Below are 15,485 nucleotides of genomic sequence, written 5' to 3' on the forward strand. Positions count from 1 at the left end.
GTGTGAATAGCGGTATGTCTCTTTTAACGCAAAATTATAAACAATTGGGTTAGTTTAAAATACATAATATGAAACAGGAACATATGCGTCGATGATGTCTTGACTAAACTATGAGAATGTGTTTAATATATTAACTTGTTAAAGTGTCCCCTGACATACACCTCCCCCATATTGTTTCTCGTCCTTCATTTCCCAAGCATAAACGAAGCCGACACCCTTCGTGGAAATTGCCCGGTGTATTTCATGGAACTTGTGCTGTCGTAGGTTTAAACAAAACCAATGAAAGAGCCTAAAAATCAAATTCGGTCATGTGGAAATGTGAAACCCGCTCCATTTAAAACTACTCAAGCACGGTACCTGTGCAGTGTTAGATGTTGGGCAATGTTTTGTGTTACTACGCATTACTTATGTACTCAATCATGTTTTTATCTTAACGAATGCAGATTCAGACTTAAAAAAATATAAAGTGCTTATGAAATTTTCTTTATAAATATTATTACTTAATAATTTTATTAGTATCCTTTATTAATGCTTCAGTTCAAATGCGTTTTAAATGTTCATTATCGGTACAAGGTTAAGGACAAGGGCAAAATCGAAACTCTGAAATCAATAAAATAGCTAATATTACATAGGTTATAATGTTCTAAAATCTCGAGAGAACATGTTTTCACATGTCTTCGCTCTTTCGACTTTGTTATTGGACGTTAATTTTAAATTTGTGTACTATAAACTAGCTTAACCAGGAAGTAGGACGGACTGACACGGTTATCGGACTATAACTATTATCTATTGATGTTTAAAAGAGGTTTGAGTACCGTGACATACAAAACATTTCAAGGTGGAAATTACAGACGTCAGTTTTAAAGGTCCGGTTAAGAAAACGATACGTAACTGCATTATAATTATTTTTTTAAATGTTTGAGATAAAATCTGACTTTAAATAACAGTATTAAGCTTCACAATGTTTCTTTTTGAAGATTATACCAAATATGAGATACTGTTCATGTGTCGTAATTTATTTTTGTGGATACAATTTCAATGGCCAATAAACTCAATAATGTCAAATGTCAATTAAATAATTTAATTCAATAAAGTACTTTAACTGTAATTGATACGGTGGATCAATTATGGTTTCTTAGCAGATGACTTAGATGAATCCCCCCCCCCCCCCCTAAGTGTCATCATTAAATATACAACGAGCAATGGTCGATGAATCACCTCATTATTAGTATTGACGTCATTTCTGTCTGGGAAAAAGTCAAACTTTTAGCTATAATTCTGATAAAATCTAGATAATGTTTTCTGTCTTGTATACAAACAGAAAAGTAAAGGATTTATTTAAAAAATGATATTGTGCAGTTAAGTTTTGTGGGGGTTCACATGAATTTTGTTGAGTTTTGTTATCTTCTCTGTTCTTATTGTTGTCTTCTCTGTTCCTATTGTTGTCTTCTCTGTTCCTATCGTTGTCTTCTCTGTTCCTATTGTTGTCTTCTCTGTTCCTATTGTTGTCTTCTCTGTTCCTATTGTTATCTTCTCTGTTCCTATTGTTATCTTCTCTATTCCTATTGTTATCTTCTCTGTTCATATTGTTGTCTTCTCTGTTCCTATTGTTGTTTTCTCTGTTCCTATTGTTTTCCTCTCTGTTCCTATTGTTGTCTTCTCTGTTCCTATTGTTATCTTCTCTGTTCCTATTGTTATCTTCGCTGTTCCCATTGTTGTCTTCTCTGTTCCTATTGTTGTCTTCTCTGTTCCTATTGTTGTCGCCTTCTCTGTTCCTATCGTTGTCTTCTCTGTTCCTATTGTTGTCTTCTCTGTTCCTTTTGTTGTCTTCTCTGTTCCTATTGTTATCTTCTCTGTTCCTATTGTTATCTTCTCTGTTCCTATTGTTATCTTCTCTATTCCTATTATTATCTTCTCTGTTCCTATTGTTGTCTTCTCTGTTCCTATTGTTGTTTTCTCTGTTCCTATTGTTGTCTTCTCTGTTCCTATTGTTTTCTTCTCTGTTCCTATTGTTGTCTTCTCTGTTCCTATTGTTATCTTCGCTGTTCCCTTTGTTGTCTTCTCTTTCCTATTGTTGTCTTCTCTGTTCCTATTGTTGTCGCCTTCTCTGTTCCTATTGTTGTCTTCTCTGTTCCTATCGTTGTCTTCTCTGTTCCTATTGTTGTCTTCTCTGTTCCTATTGTTGTCTTTTCTGTTCCTTTTGTTGTCTTCTCTGTTCCTATTGTTATCTTCGTTGTTCCTATTGTTATCTTCTCTGTTCTTATTGCTATCTTCTCTGTTCCTATTGTTGTCGTCTTCTCTGTTCCTATTGTTGTCTTCTCTGTTCCTATTGTTGTCTTCTCTGTTCCTATTGTTGTCTTCTCTGTTCCTATTGCTATCTTCTCTGTTCCTTTTGTCGTCTTCTCTGTTCCTTTTGTTGTTTTCTCTGTACCTATTGTTGTCTTCTCTGTTCCTATTGTTATCTTCTCTGTTCCTTTTGTCGTCTTCTCTGTTCCTTTTGTTGTTTTCTCTGTACCTATTGTTATCTTCTCTGTTCCTATTGTTGTCGTCTTCTCTGTTCCTATTGTTGTGTTATCTGTTCCTATTGTTGTGTTCTCTGTTCCTATTGTTATCTTCTCTGTTCCTATTGTTGTCTTCTCTGTTCCTACGTTGTCTTCTCTGTTCCTATTGTTGTCATGTACTTTTTGTGTTGCCTGATATAAAGTTTCCCAAACGAGTTTGTGGATTTGTTGCTTTTACTTTTGACTTTTGTCATTGGTAATATTGTCTGGATACTAATGGCATCTCACATGCACATCAGTGTTTCATTCTCATGGCCGTAGTGGCTTATAATAGATCGACATGTTTATGGTTGGTCGCCACGGTGATGAGAACGGTTCTTCTTTATGTCAGTTTTTGCCCAAGCTTGGTATGAAGGTGCATTATTGCACTGTAAATTCTTTTCGGTGGACCATTTGCGACTACAAGGGATTTATTTTTATTTGACTTCCATTTCAGATAAATCTTGTAACTATTATTATTTGTTCCGCATGACGGTTTATGGACTTTTCTCAAAACCTAATGAAAGGATACGTTTGAAACCTTTCGTAGACATTGGTTGACATGTGTAGCTTTGCGTAACATGTTCCATGTGTATGACCGTCAAGACCTCTGATTGATTGACATATTTATATGTCTACGCCAGGGTGATGCGACTAGTCCCTCTCTGTGTTTTGGTGTCTCCTTGTTCCTGTCTTTGTCCCTCCTTTTGTTTCGATGTCTCCTTTGTTCCTGTCCTTGTTTTTTTTCTTTTGCTTTGGTGTTTCCTCTGTTTCTGTTTTTCTTTGTTTTTCCTTCGATGTCTCCTCTGTTTCTGTCCTTGTTTTTTTCTTTTGCTTCAGTATCTCCTTGTTTTTTGTTGTTGTCCTCTCCCCATTCGCTGTGGTGTATCATCTGTTCCTCGTGTTGTATTTTATCTAGACTTTGACTAATGTGATTTTACCCTGGTAGGTAGACAATCTGGCACCTTTTGATTCCAATTACACTGAAATAAGCATTATGCTCTAGACGTGATAATTGATGGATTGAATAATGACTGTTATTAAATATATTTATCATTTGTTGGCATTGAGTATCCATACTAATTTTATAAATTAAAATCAGTAACTTCAAAAATATCAGCAAACTATTAGATAAGACTGAAGGTCGTTTTTTGTTAAAGGAAACTTGCGGCGGATACATGATACAAGTTAATATTTGTGTAGAGTTACAAAAACAAATCCTAACATATAACAAACAGTACTTAATCAAGTAGGGACCTTTGTAGTGACATTGTAGGGACCATCGTAGTAACATTGTCGGGTCCTTTGTAGTAACATTGTAGGGACCTTTGTAGTAACATTGTAGGGACCATCGTAGTGACATTGTAGGGACCTTTGTAGTAACATTGTAGGGACCTTTGTAGTAACATTGTAAGGACCATCGTAGTAACATTGTAGGGACCTTTGTAGTAACATTGTAGTAACATTGCAGTAACATTGTAGGGACCTTCGTAGTAACATTGTAGGGACCTTTGTAGCAACATTGTAGGGACCTTTGTAGTAACATTATAGAGACCTTTGTAGTGACATTGTAGAGACCTTTGAAGTAACATTGTCGGGACCTTTGTAGTAACATTGTAGTAACATTGTAGGGACCTTTGCAGTTACATTGTAGGGACCTTTGTAGTAACATTGTCGGGACCTTTGTAGTAACATTGTAGTAACATTGTAGGGACCTTTGCAGTTACATTGTAGGGACCATTGTAGTAACATTGTAGGGACCTTTGTAGTAATATTATAGAGACCTTTGTAGTGACATTGTAGAGACCTTTGTAGTAACATTGTAGGGACCTTTGAAGTAGCATTGTAGGGACCTTTGTAGTAACATTGTAGGGACCATTGTAGTAACACTGTAGGGACCATTGTAGTAACATTATAGAGACCTTTGTAGTAACATTGTAGTAACATTGTAGAGACCTTTGCAGTAACATTATAGGGACCTTTGTAGTAACATTGTAGGGACCTTTGTAGTAACATTGTAGGGACCTTTGCAGTAACATTGTAAATATGATCTTGAATTTTAATAGGATCATTATTTCCTGTTGTTTTGAAGTCTCGGCTTTAAAAAAATATCTTTTTTTTCTTTGGTTGACGTAATGGTGTCTTTTCTACTTTTCAAGGAGTTGCTCCAGTAGACATATTAATTACAACACGTGTATCCATACTTTTCCTCGTTTCACTAGCCGCCTTCCATACCTCAACATATCTCAAAGCCCTCCTCCCCCATACCTTTTTTTCTTAACAATTATTTCATAGATTTCTATGCCTCCCTCCATACAATGTCCAACCCCTTTATAATGCCGAAATTTCTTCAGACAAATGATGACAGTATAACAGGATTTTACTGCAAACATTTTCCTACGTAAATACAGAACAAAAACACCACAGCGTCAGCACAAAAGGAAAACAATAAGGAGAAAATAAACGAGAAGGCACAAAAGGAAACCAGCTCTAAATAAGTAAATGTTCGCACTCAATGTTACTCATTTCCTCTAGACTTTACCATTTGTCTAGACTTTAGATTTTCTCTTGACTTTGCCTTTACTTTAGACTTTAACTTTACTCTAGACTTTATACTTTACTTTAGACTTTCCTTTTCCTCTAGATTTTAGATTTTTCTCTAGATTTTACCTTTTCTTTAGTCTTTACTTTTCCTCTAGTCTTGACCTTTTTTTAGACTTTACCTTTTCTCTAGGGTTGACCTTTTCTTAGACTTTACCTTTCCTCCAGACTTTAGATTTTTCTCTAGACTTGACCTTTTCTTTAGACTTTACCTTTCCTCTAGTCTTTATACTTTACCTTTCCTCTAGGCTTTATACTGTACCTTTCCTCTAGTCTTTATACTGTACCTTTCCTCTAGTCTTTATACTGTACCTTTCCTCTAGTCTTTATACTTTACCTTTCCTCTAGTCTTTATACTTTACCTTTCCTCTAGTCTTTATACTGTACCTTTCCTCTAGTCTTTATACTTTACCTTTCCTCTAGACTTTATACTGTACCTTTCCTCTTGTCTTTATACTGTACCTTTCCTCTAGTCTTTATACTTTACATTTCCTCTAGACTTTATACTGTACCTTTCCTCTAGTCTTTATACTGTACCTTTCCTCTAGTCTTTATACTTAACCTTTCCTCTGGTCTTTATACTTAACCTTTCCTCTAGTCTTTATACTTTACCTTTCCTCTAGACTTTATACTGTACCTTTCCTCTAGATTTTATACTGTACCTTTCCTCTAGTCTTTATTCTGTACCTTTCCTCTAGTCTTTATACTGTACCTTTCCTTTAGACTTTATACTGTACCTTTCCTCTAGACTTTATACTGTACCTTTCATCTAGTCTTTATACTGTACCTTTCCTCTAGTATTTATACTGTACCTTTCCTCTAGTCTATATACTGTACCTTTCCTCTAGTCTTTATACTGTACCTTTCCTCTAGACTTTATACTGTACCTTTCCTCTAGTCTTTATACTGTACCTTTCCTCTGGACTTTATACTGTACCTTTCTTCTAGTCTTTATACTTTACCTTTCCTCTTGTCTTTATACTGTACCTTTCCTCTAGTCTATATACTGTACCTTTCCTCTAGTCTTTATACTGTACCTTTCCTCTAGACTTTATACTGTACCTTTCCTCTAGTCTTTATACTGTACCTTTCCTCTAGTCTTTATACTGTACCTTTCCTCTAGTCTTTATACTGTACCTTTCCTCTAGTCTTTATACTGTACCTTTCCTCTTGTCTTTATACTGTACCTTTCCTCTAGACTTTATACTGTACCTTTCCTCTAGTCTTTATACTGTACCTTTCCTCTAGTCTTTATACTGTACCTTTCCTCTAGTCTTTATACTGTACCTTTCCTCTAGTCTTTATACTGTACCTTTCCTCTAGTCTTTATACTGTACCTTTCCTCTAGTCTTTATACTGTACCTTTCCTCTAGTCTTTATACTGTACCTTTCCTCTAGTCTTTATACTGTACCTTTCCTCTAGTCTTTATACTGTACCTTTCCTCTAGTCTTTATACTGTACCTTTCCTCTAGTCTTTATACTGTACCTTTCCTCTAGTCTTTATACTGTACCTTTCCTCTAGTCTTTATACTGTACCTTTCCTCTAGTCTTTATACTGTACCTTTCCTCTAGTCTTTATACTGTACCTTTCCTCTAGTCTTTATACTGTACCTTTCCTCTAGTCTTTATACTGTACCTTTCCACTAGTCTTTATACTTTACCTTTCCTCTAGTCTTTATACTTTACCTTTCCTCTAGACTTTATACTGTACCTTTCATCTAGTCTTTATACTGTACCTTTCCTCTTGTCTTTATACTGTACCTTTCCTCTAGACTTTATACTGTACCTTTCCTCTAGTCTTTATACTGTACCTTTCCTCTAGTTGTAGGTAGATCAATGTCCCAGTCAGCACCAGACATCAGACAAGTCACCCCCTTCCCACCACAGACAACACGTCGACCCACAGTTTTCCCGAATAAGCTGAAGACAAGGGGCCATGCATGTGTGGTACATGGTTACTTCAACATTCACGACGAGAAAGCTATAGAAGACGCCAAGAAGAGGCTGGAGACTGATGGGGAGGTAAACTAAACTTCGTACGAAAACAATCGTTTCTTGAGAGCAGCCCGAATCCTATATTTAACATTCGTATTGCCCAAAGAACGGACATGTACGTCGAAACTGGTTGGGATTAGAGAACTAGCGCGTGAAAGATGTGCTCCGGGGAAGAAATTAGTTTCTGGTCTGTCCTGCCACAAAATCTCATTCTGTACAAGATATCTTATATAGCAACGATATTTCAACTATATAAAATATCTTAAATTAAATAAGATGCCTTATAAAGTATACGAGATAATGTATATATTATATAATACTTGGATTGCCGTAAACATAGTTTGATTTACTCCCAGGGTAAGGATAAATAATCGTTTCGCTGTGAATGACTTGTTTTCATTTTAAATCTGGTTCTAGGACGGAAACTGGCTGGTGACGTTAGCAATAAGACAGCCAATGCACTCCATTTGTCTCCACGTTCGGCTACAAAACAAGACCAACTCATTTCCCATCAACAACCTCAAAGGCGAAAGGATCAGCATCGATACGACAAACAAAAAGGTAGAAATACAAATTTAGCCATTATTGGCCAAGTTATAACTTAATGGTTTGTTTTATGTCATCTCCCTCACCGCAACCAACTTTATATTGCTCTTTTTATTTACATTTACTTGAAAAGTGTCCCTCAAAATGTCGCTAATACCAACATCAAATTGCTATGCAGAATGCAATGAGTGCAATTTAAATATATAACAAACACAGCGCAAGTTATACCTTTTTTCTGGCATACGGATTCTCCGTTATTAGTCCCCCATCGGTTCCCGGGGGGGAGGGACTATAATTTTGCGCTCCATCCGTCCGTCCGTCCGAGAAGTTTTTCCGGGGCGTAACACCTTTATTATTTCACCTGGAGTAACCAGATTTGGTGTACAAGGACATCTTGGTATGGCGGAGTACGGAGTGCATAATAAAGGTCACTATGACCTCACTGTGATCTATGCTTTGACCTTTGACCTTTACTTTTGAAAATGTTTGCCCGGGTCATATATTCTACATTATTTCATCTGGAGTTACCAGATTTGGTGTACAATAACATCTTGGGATGGCGGAGTGTGAAGTATGACTTGACCTTTGACCTTTAAGTTTTAAAAAGTTTGTCTGGGGCATAACTTCTATACTATTTTACTTGGAGTAACCAGATGGTGTTCAAGGAAATCTTGGGATGGCGGAGTGCAAGAAGTAGGTCACTGTGGCCTCACTATGACCTATGCTTCCGGACATGAATGTACTTTCGTTAAATATAGAAAGCATCACCGGTGGGGGACTATGGATTGCCTTGTTGTAAAAAAGGCTTAAACACAAATGACTTGTTTCTTGCTCATAACTCATATTTCTTTATTATTTCCAATCAGAAATCACATGTAACTGACACCATATTCAACTTCATCAATGTATGTTTTGTACTTTTATGTATTATTTTCCAGTCGTTTAAGTGTCTCTGTAAGCTGATCAACTATTACACAGTGAAGAAAACCTTACCTAACCAGAAAGTCAAGCTGGCTAAGGCTTTTCAACTACAGCAGCGAGGGAGTGGAGTGTATGACTCCTGTACCGAAGTGTCACATCTCTGACCACCCATGTAATGAAGTGTCACATCTCTGATCACTCCTGTACCGAAGTGTCAGATCTCTGATCACCCCTGTACCGAAGTGTCACATATCTGATCACTCCTGTACCGAAGTGTCACATCTCTGATCACTCCTGTACCGAAGTGTCACATCTCTGACCACTCCTGTACCGAAGTGTTACATCTCTGATCACTCCTGTACCGAAGTGTCACATCTTTGATCACTTCTGTACCGAAGTGTCACATCTCTGATCACTCCTGTACCGAAGTGTCACATCTCTGATCACTCCTGTACAGAAGTGTCACATCTCTGATCAATCCTGTACCGAAGTGTCACGTCTCTGATCACTCCTGTACCGAAGTGTCACATCTCTGAGCACTCCTGTACCGAAGTGTCACATCTCTGATCACTCCTGTACCGAAGTGTCACATCCCTGATCACTGCTGTACAGAAGTGTCACATCTCTGATCACTCCTGTACCGAAGTGTCACATCTCTGATCACTCCTGTACCGAAGTGTCACATCTCTGATCACTGCTGTACAGAAGTGTCACGTCTCTGATCACTCCTGTGTGACGCGTGCCTCTCAGAGCGGCATGTTTTCAGTTTTCTGTTATCAAATGAGACTATGAAAACTTCAAAAATATTTCCTTCCTTTTTTTTTGATAATCTATTTTCTTAGAATTTTAAAACATTTTTTGGGAATTTTGCCAAAAGCTATGAGAGATTTACAGTGAAACCTGTTTAATTCGACCTTACGGGAGATTGATTGACATAATGATCAGATATGAGAGGATGCCAGAATACACAGGTATTAATTGTCAGTTTTAATGTTAAATAGGATTACAGGCTTACATGAGATCAGACAGGCGGTCAGGCTACTCAAGGATGTATTAGAAAACATTAGATGGTGTGTTGTAATACCTAGAGGTCGTACTAGACAGGGTGTCAGAATAACCAGGGTATGTTTTGTGCAGTGTCAGGTTAGACAGGTTTCATTGTATTGTTACTACAAACTCGTAAGAGTTGGGCGAGTGGATACAGCTTTGTAAAATAGTTTACTTCTCCCGTGGGAGTTAGAGGTTATTGAGTACAGGGAGACAATCAAATCTCCCGTGGGAGTTAGAGGTTATTGAGTACAGGGAGACAATCAAATCTCCCGTGGGAGTTAGAGGTTATTGAGTGCAGGGAGACAATCAAATCTCCCGTGGGAGTTAGAGGTTATTGAGTACAGGGAGACAATCAAATCTCCCGTGGGAGTTAGAGGTTATTGAGTACAGGGAGACAATCAAATGTTTATTATCGATACATCCGAACATACAGGAGGCACACGAATCTTAACGCTATATGGTATGAATTGACACTGTATATATGATTTTGTTATACAGCCGTTATTTCAACAAGGCTACCCAAATTCGATCCCCTGTATGGGACACATGTCCGATCACGTGGGATTTCTCCGGGTTGTAGGGTAACCCTGTTTTCTCCCACATCCATGTTGATACTTAGGCTATTTAGAAACCAAATTATGCTGTGCCAACATCCTTACACTCCCCCATTGTTTTGTAAAATTTCATGAATATTATTTGTATATTGCGTGTCATAAATTTCACAAACTGCCTTTTTTGTAATCATTCACGAGGATAATTCGCACTTCATATCTTAGGTTTAATCTTTAAAAATATGTCTACGTGTACCTGAATTTTACATTAACGCAAATATTCACAATTACTTGTACAGCATTAAAGACTAACAGGTAGGTCTCCTCTATCAAGGGAATTGGGGGTTGGCTGTAAAAAGGAAATTGTAATGATATATGTGTGTTTACACAGGCTGTTAATAGGTAATAGGGAAAGAAAGCGTAGCTTATTTTCATGTATTTAACCTTTGCGTATGATATCCGTCCGCCAAACTGTTTCATGATCTATACAACGGAGAAATAACGTTTGACTTGAGCGAGTGTTCTTGGTTACTCCGTGTCAGATCTCGACATAGCGTCATGTATATGATGTTAAATCCATTGTCTGCATCAAGTTTAGTGTAATTTGTTTATCAAATAAAGATAAAGAGCTTTGCTGGATTCAACACTTTTCCTTAAATAAGTAAATATACCGGAAGCTTTTTGTTTGACAGTACTTACACTTGCCTATTAATCTACAAATCGCTTGTTTTATTTTATTCATTATGTTCCCTCTTCGCCAATTTCAGCAACACTTCCATATCTCAGCAAGTTCTTTGTTTTCATTTCAGCCCCCCCCCCCCCCAACCCCATCCCAAATGACATTTTCATGCCATTTCGTACCTGTACAGCCCTATTTCACCAACATTTTAATTAATAAAAAAGCAATTAACTGATTTTATCAAAACACTTTTTGATACATTTTTAATGTGCCAGTATCTTTACTAATTTTATCATGATATGAGTGTGTACATTATACAATGTAACGCGTTTTACACATATTACATGTTTGTTGCTCAATCTTTGGCTTTGGCACCTTTCGTGTACTTGAATACTAGACCGAAAATTTTAGTATCTAAAACTGTTATTACTTATAAAATATTCACGTTTAAGGTCACTTTTATTTATTTATTTATGAATTACACTTTTGTGTTAAAATAAGTTTCTCTTTGAAACGGGGATAATTAATTTATTATACAGGTTTTGTGATATTTTAGAAGCTGAAATGTTCGGTCCAGTAAAGGCTGCTGTCACCACAGGGACCAGGTTTAGGACACACTATGTTTGTTGAGAGAGTTACTAATGTTTAGAAAGAATTGGACGTTGTAAAAAAAACCACCTCAATGATGGTGTCAAATCATGTCCCTGCTATCAAAATATATTAACGCATCATGTTTTCCCGGTTGATTTGTTACGAAAAGAGGTATGATACAATTAATTTGTTGTCAGTTGTAAACCGTGACTGTGGTAGCTAGTTGTCGGTCTAGGCTACTTCTGAACATATTTGAGGTCAGTAGACAACCAAATATGATATGGCAGCTTGTATGTATTCTTATAAACGTTGTATAAGCACTACAACAAAATAAAGGCTTCCGTATATCCTTAAGTTGTCCTTTGTTATTTCTGTTCAGAGTTTTTATTTGAGTATGAAAATAATTATCTTGAAGTTAACTCATTCACCCCTGAAATTTCATAATGAGCTATTCCAACACACGAATTGGAGGAGTTCAAATGTGTCTTCAGGGGTGAATGAGTTTAAGGTCATTGATATTGTGAAAGTTGCAGTAGTTTATCTTGGGAACCTACAGGTTAAAATTAGCCCTAGGCCATATGGTATGGTGGAAGATTCCTAATAGTTCTTCTTAAAATAGGTCAAGGTCATTGATATGAGGGCTTCATAGCACTAGCCAAAAATCAGGTCCCGTTTTCACGCTCAAACTCAGGTTCTGTGCTCAAATCCAGTACCTAAATCCAGGGATAAATTTATAACTAACACAATGTCATTAATCCGGAAAAATGCTCGAGACATTTCAAGCCGAATGTAATTTAAGATGTTGCATTTCGAGCCGAATGTAATTTAAGATGTTGCATTTCGAGCCGAATGTAATTTAAGATGTTGCATTCCAAGCCGAATGTAATTTAAGATGTTGCATTTCAAGCCGAATGTAATTTAAGATGTTGCATTTGACTTTTGACCGTGCCACATGATTTAGGAGTTATAAGAAAGTCAGTTTAACACTGAACTCGCGATTCGTCACAGAATGGTTTAATGAATGGGGCACAGGATCCTGGGTATTTCAGTTTTCAAGGAGCCAGCCAATCAAAAAAGTTCAGACATATCGCTGCACTATACTTTAACCTCACATGGACTTCACGCCATGTGAACTTAAAATTATATATCAGTTAAAAAGAAATAAATGAAATCAATCTTTACTTCCTCCACAAAAATAAACCGTTTTTAAAATCGTTGCAAGGCATAATTAAACAAAAACGTGTATCGTATACAAATTTTATTGTGACTAAAACCATGTTTACATGACAATATCAATTCATATTTATTCCAATTTCTAATATGGGTATCAATCTCATATTATCACTGAGAGACAAAAGTTTGTACAAGTAAAGCTGCCAACTTATGGGTACCTAGAGATTTACCTATAACTCCCGTTATCACAGTAACCTTCCATCAGAAATACACACGACCCTACGACTGGAGCGTCACATTGTATTGTTAATCATACAGATAACACTTAATACAGCCAAACTAGTACAGAGCCCCACCAAAAGGTAGGTTAGAAAGTGGTCTCCTAGCAGAAATGGTGTCTAAGAAACAGAAGATGGTTTAAAATAGGTGGTTTGTAGAACAGGGCCCAATTGTTTAAAAGGGGATTAGCTTAATCAGTGATTAGCGCAAATTCCAATTTTTGTGTAACTTTAAAACGCAACCATTGAATTAGTTGCAACTTTCCAGATATCAAATATTTACTAGAGTGAACTTACATGCAAAATTGTTAGACTTTACCTTGTTTATTAAGGGAATGATTAAAGGTTGAAAAATGTCGTTAAACAGTGGTTTAGCTAACCACCTTTTGAACAACTGGGCCCTGATACTCAGAATTTTCTAAAATAATGCTATCCAAACGTTAAACGTGAGGGTTTTTATTTTTATTTTACCTAATAACTGTAGTCAACAAGCTGTCATACCTTTAAGTATGAAAATAACACGAGATCTAAGTTCCAGAAAGTTTGTATGCTCAAATGTTATTGCGGTTAGCCAAGTTAGACACTTAGTTTAAATGGAGGCCATCTGTAACTCTCCATGCTAAATAAGTTTCAAAACCATTCATTTGAACTAAGGAGTAGTCTTATAAAGCTATCCCCCATTTCTGCTTTTGGGTTCGTTTCCTCTGCCCCTATCAATTTTCATTTTTAAATAATGTATCCCAGTGAACCTGCCCTTTTCATCCCCTCCCACAGAAGGAAATCCTTTAATAGTTGTATAATATTGAATTCCCTTGGGTGTCTCCATGCGAAACATTAAAATTCATTATACTTATGGTAGTCTTCACGTTTCTACAGAGTACAGGCTTCACAAAGTTATTTTTGTTAACTTAATGTTACTTTATCTTCATGCAAAGACAATACAGGGTACTGAGAACCTCTAGATTATGGAGTAGTCTTTTTTTTAAGACTTACTCCCATTTTTTTCTATTGGGCCTCACCTGTCTGCCCAAAACGGAGACCCAAATCCTCGTTTATACAACAATTACTTCCCTTGGTCCAGGGATGAATGATTTACGCCTTATCTACCGGGTAGTTCAAATATGTTCAACTGTTTATGACTAGTAGTCTTCAAAGAAAACCTTACAATGGATTACTTGCGAGTGAGAAAATAACACCCACACCCAGCAATCTCCAAGAAGCGTGTGCACAACATTCGTTTATACCAGCAAGGCTATCAAAAAATGATGCTGACTGGCTGATGGAAAAAACAGAAGAAGGAAATAATAGATCAAACTGACACAGATGCCGATACTTGTGCTCTATGTTAAATTTTCAGAATATCAGTTCTCATTTATATTTGAAGAAAGAAAAGGAAAATAAATAAACTCTTTCTACGACTAGGACAAATAAGCATACAGTGTCAACAATAAAAATGTTCCAAGAAAAAAAATGATATTTTGACTACTTTCAGTTAAAAGTCTGAAATTGAGAAATATTCTCAAATTCTACTTTCATAAAATTAACTAGTTTTGTTACTGGGATATCTTGATGATTAGAGAAAAATTATGTCGGAAAGGAGAAAATTGGTTGGGTATTTTGTTTACAGCCTCGTACATCATCAAGATGAAATTAAAGAGAACAGGATGTGATATAATTTTTCAATGAAAATTGACACTTTAACTACATGCATGGAAACTTATAAAATAAATACTGTAGAATATGAAGATAAAAATGAAATCTATTATTTAAAAATACTCGAAGAAATTCTACCACAGAATAGCATCACCAACTCTAATGTACCGAAGACCTAGTGGATATTAAAATGGACTCATAATACACTTCCTTAACTCATTCACCCCTGAAGACACATTTGAACCCTTCCAATTCATAGGTTGGACTAGTTCATTACGAAATTTCAGGGGTGAATGATTTAAATCCTCTAATTGTACAAACAGTTTAAATAAATACATAACAATATCATACAATGTTTATCTACAAATGAAATATAAACATGATTAATGCATCAGACATTCTATCTGTTGATGATAATATGTATGAAGTTACTGCCATCAGGAATCAATGCTAAATCTATGTACATGTTAAACATCACGAGATAACACACTGTACAGTCATTAATGTAATAATTCAAATAATTAAGAGAAAACTAGATCTACCCTACACATCAGGGCCCAGTTGTTTAAAAGACTTAATAATAAGTGATACACACAATTTTTAATTTTTGTATAACTTTAAAACACAACCATCAAATTAGTTACAACTTTCGAGATAGCAAATGTTAAGTCTTCAGAGTGAATTACTTGCAAAATTGTGAGATTTTACCTTGTATATTGAAGAAACTATTAAAGGTTGAAAAATGGTGTTAAACAGTGATTAAGGTAATCACCTGTTGAACAACTGGGCCCCAGTGATCCTTTGCTGCCAAATTATTTCTTGAATCCCTGAATACAACTTTTATCCAAACAATCGATGATAATAAATTTATATGTAATTTTTATTTTTTTTAAATTCAGCGATAAA

At 36.1% G+C, this 15,485-nt stretch overlaps 2 protein-coding genes across 5 annotated transcripts in view; one reads left to right on the forward strand and one right to left on the reverse strand.

Moving 5' to 3' along the window:
* Positions 1 to 11,829, forward strand: part of LOC110463368 — a 31,473-nt gene extending 19,644 nt beyond the window's left edge. For 3 of the 4 annotated variants that reach the window (XM_021517896.1, XM_021517898.1, XM_021517897.1), the window contains exons 9-11: positions 6,965 to 7,164; positions 7,555 to 7,698; positions 8,622 to 11,829. In XM_021517896.1, coding sequence (XP_021373571.1) covers positions 6,965 to 7,164; positions 7,555 to 7,698; positions 8,622 to 8,768 — 491 coding nt within the window. In that variant the 3' untranslated portion in view covers positions 8,769 to 11,829. The remainder of the gene's footprint in view (positions 1 to 6,964; positions 7,165 to 7,554; positions 7,699 to 8,621) is intronic. The other variant, XR_002464386.1, reaches the window with a different exon arrangement.
* Positions 3,338 to 5,136, reverse strand: LOC110463369. The gene is made up of 2 exons (XM_021517899.1): positions 4,348 to 5,136; positions 3,338 to 4,118 (listed from the first exon to the last, which is right to left on the reverse strand). Exons 1-2 carry the CDS (start codon positions 4,610 to 4,612, stop codon positions 3,478 to 3,480), a joined length of 906 nt encoding a protein of 301 aa, XP_021373574.1. The 5' UTR covers positions 4,613 to 5,136; the 3' UTR covers positions 3,338 to 3,477.
* Positions 11,830 to 15,485: the final 3,656 nt, after the last annotated feature.

Source organism: Mizuhopecten yessoensis, unplaced genomic scaffold (genome assembly GCF_002113885.1).
Source record: "Mizuhopecten yessoensis strain PY_sf001 unplaced genomic scaffold, ASM211388v2 scaffold10893, whole genome shotgun sequence".
In the NCBI taxonomy this organism is placed as follows: domain Eukaryota; kingdom Metazoa; phylum Mollusca; class Bivalvia; order Pectinida; family Pectinidae; genus Mizuhopecten; species Mizuhopecten yessoensis.

Excerpts from the sequence above, each read along its gene's own strand:
- LOC110463369 (XM_021517899.1), bottom strand. The coding sequence starts at position 4,612 with ATGATCCTATTAAAATTCAAGATCATATTTACAATGTTACTGCAAAGG. Across the intron at positions 4,119-4,347 it reads CCTACAATGTTACTACAAAG|GTCTCTACAATGTCACTACA; the intron begins GTCTCTACAATG and ends GTTACTTCAAAG.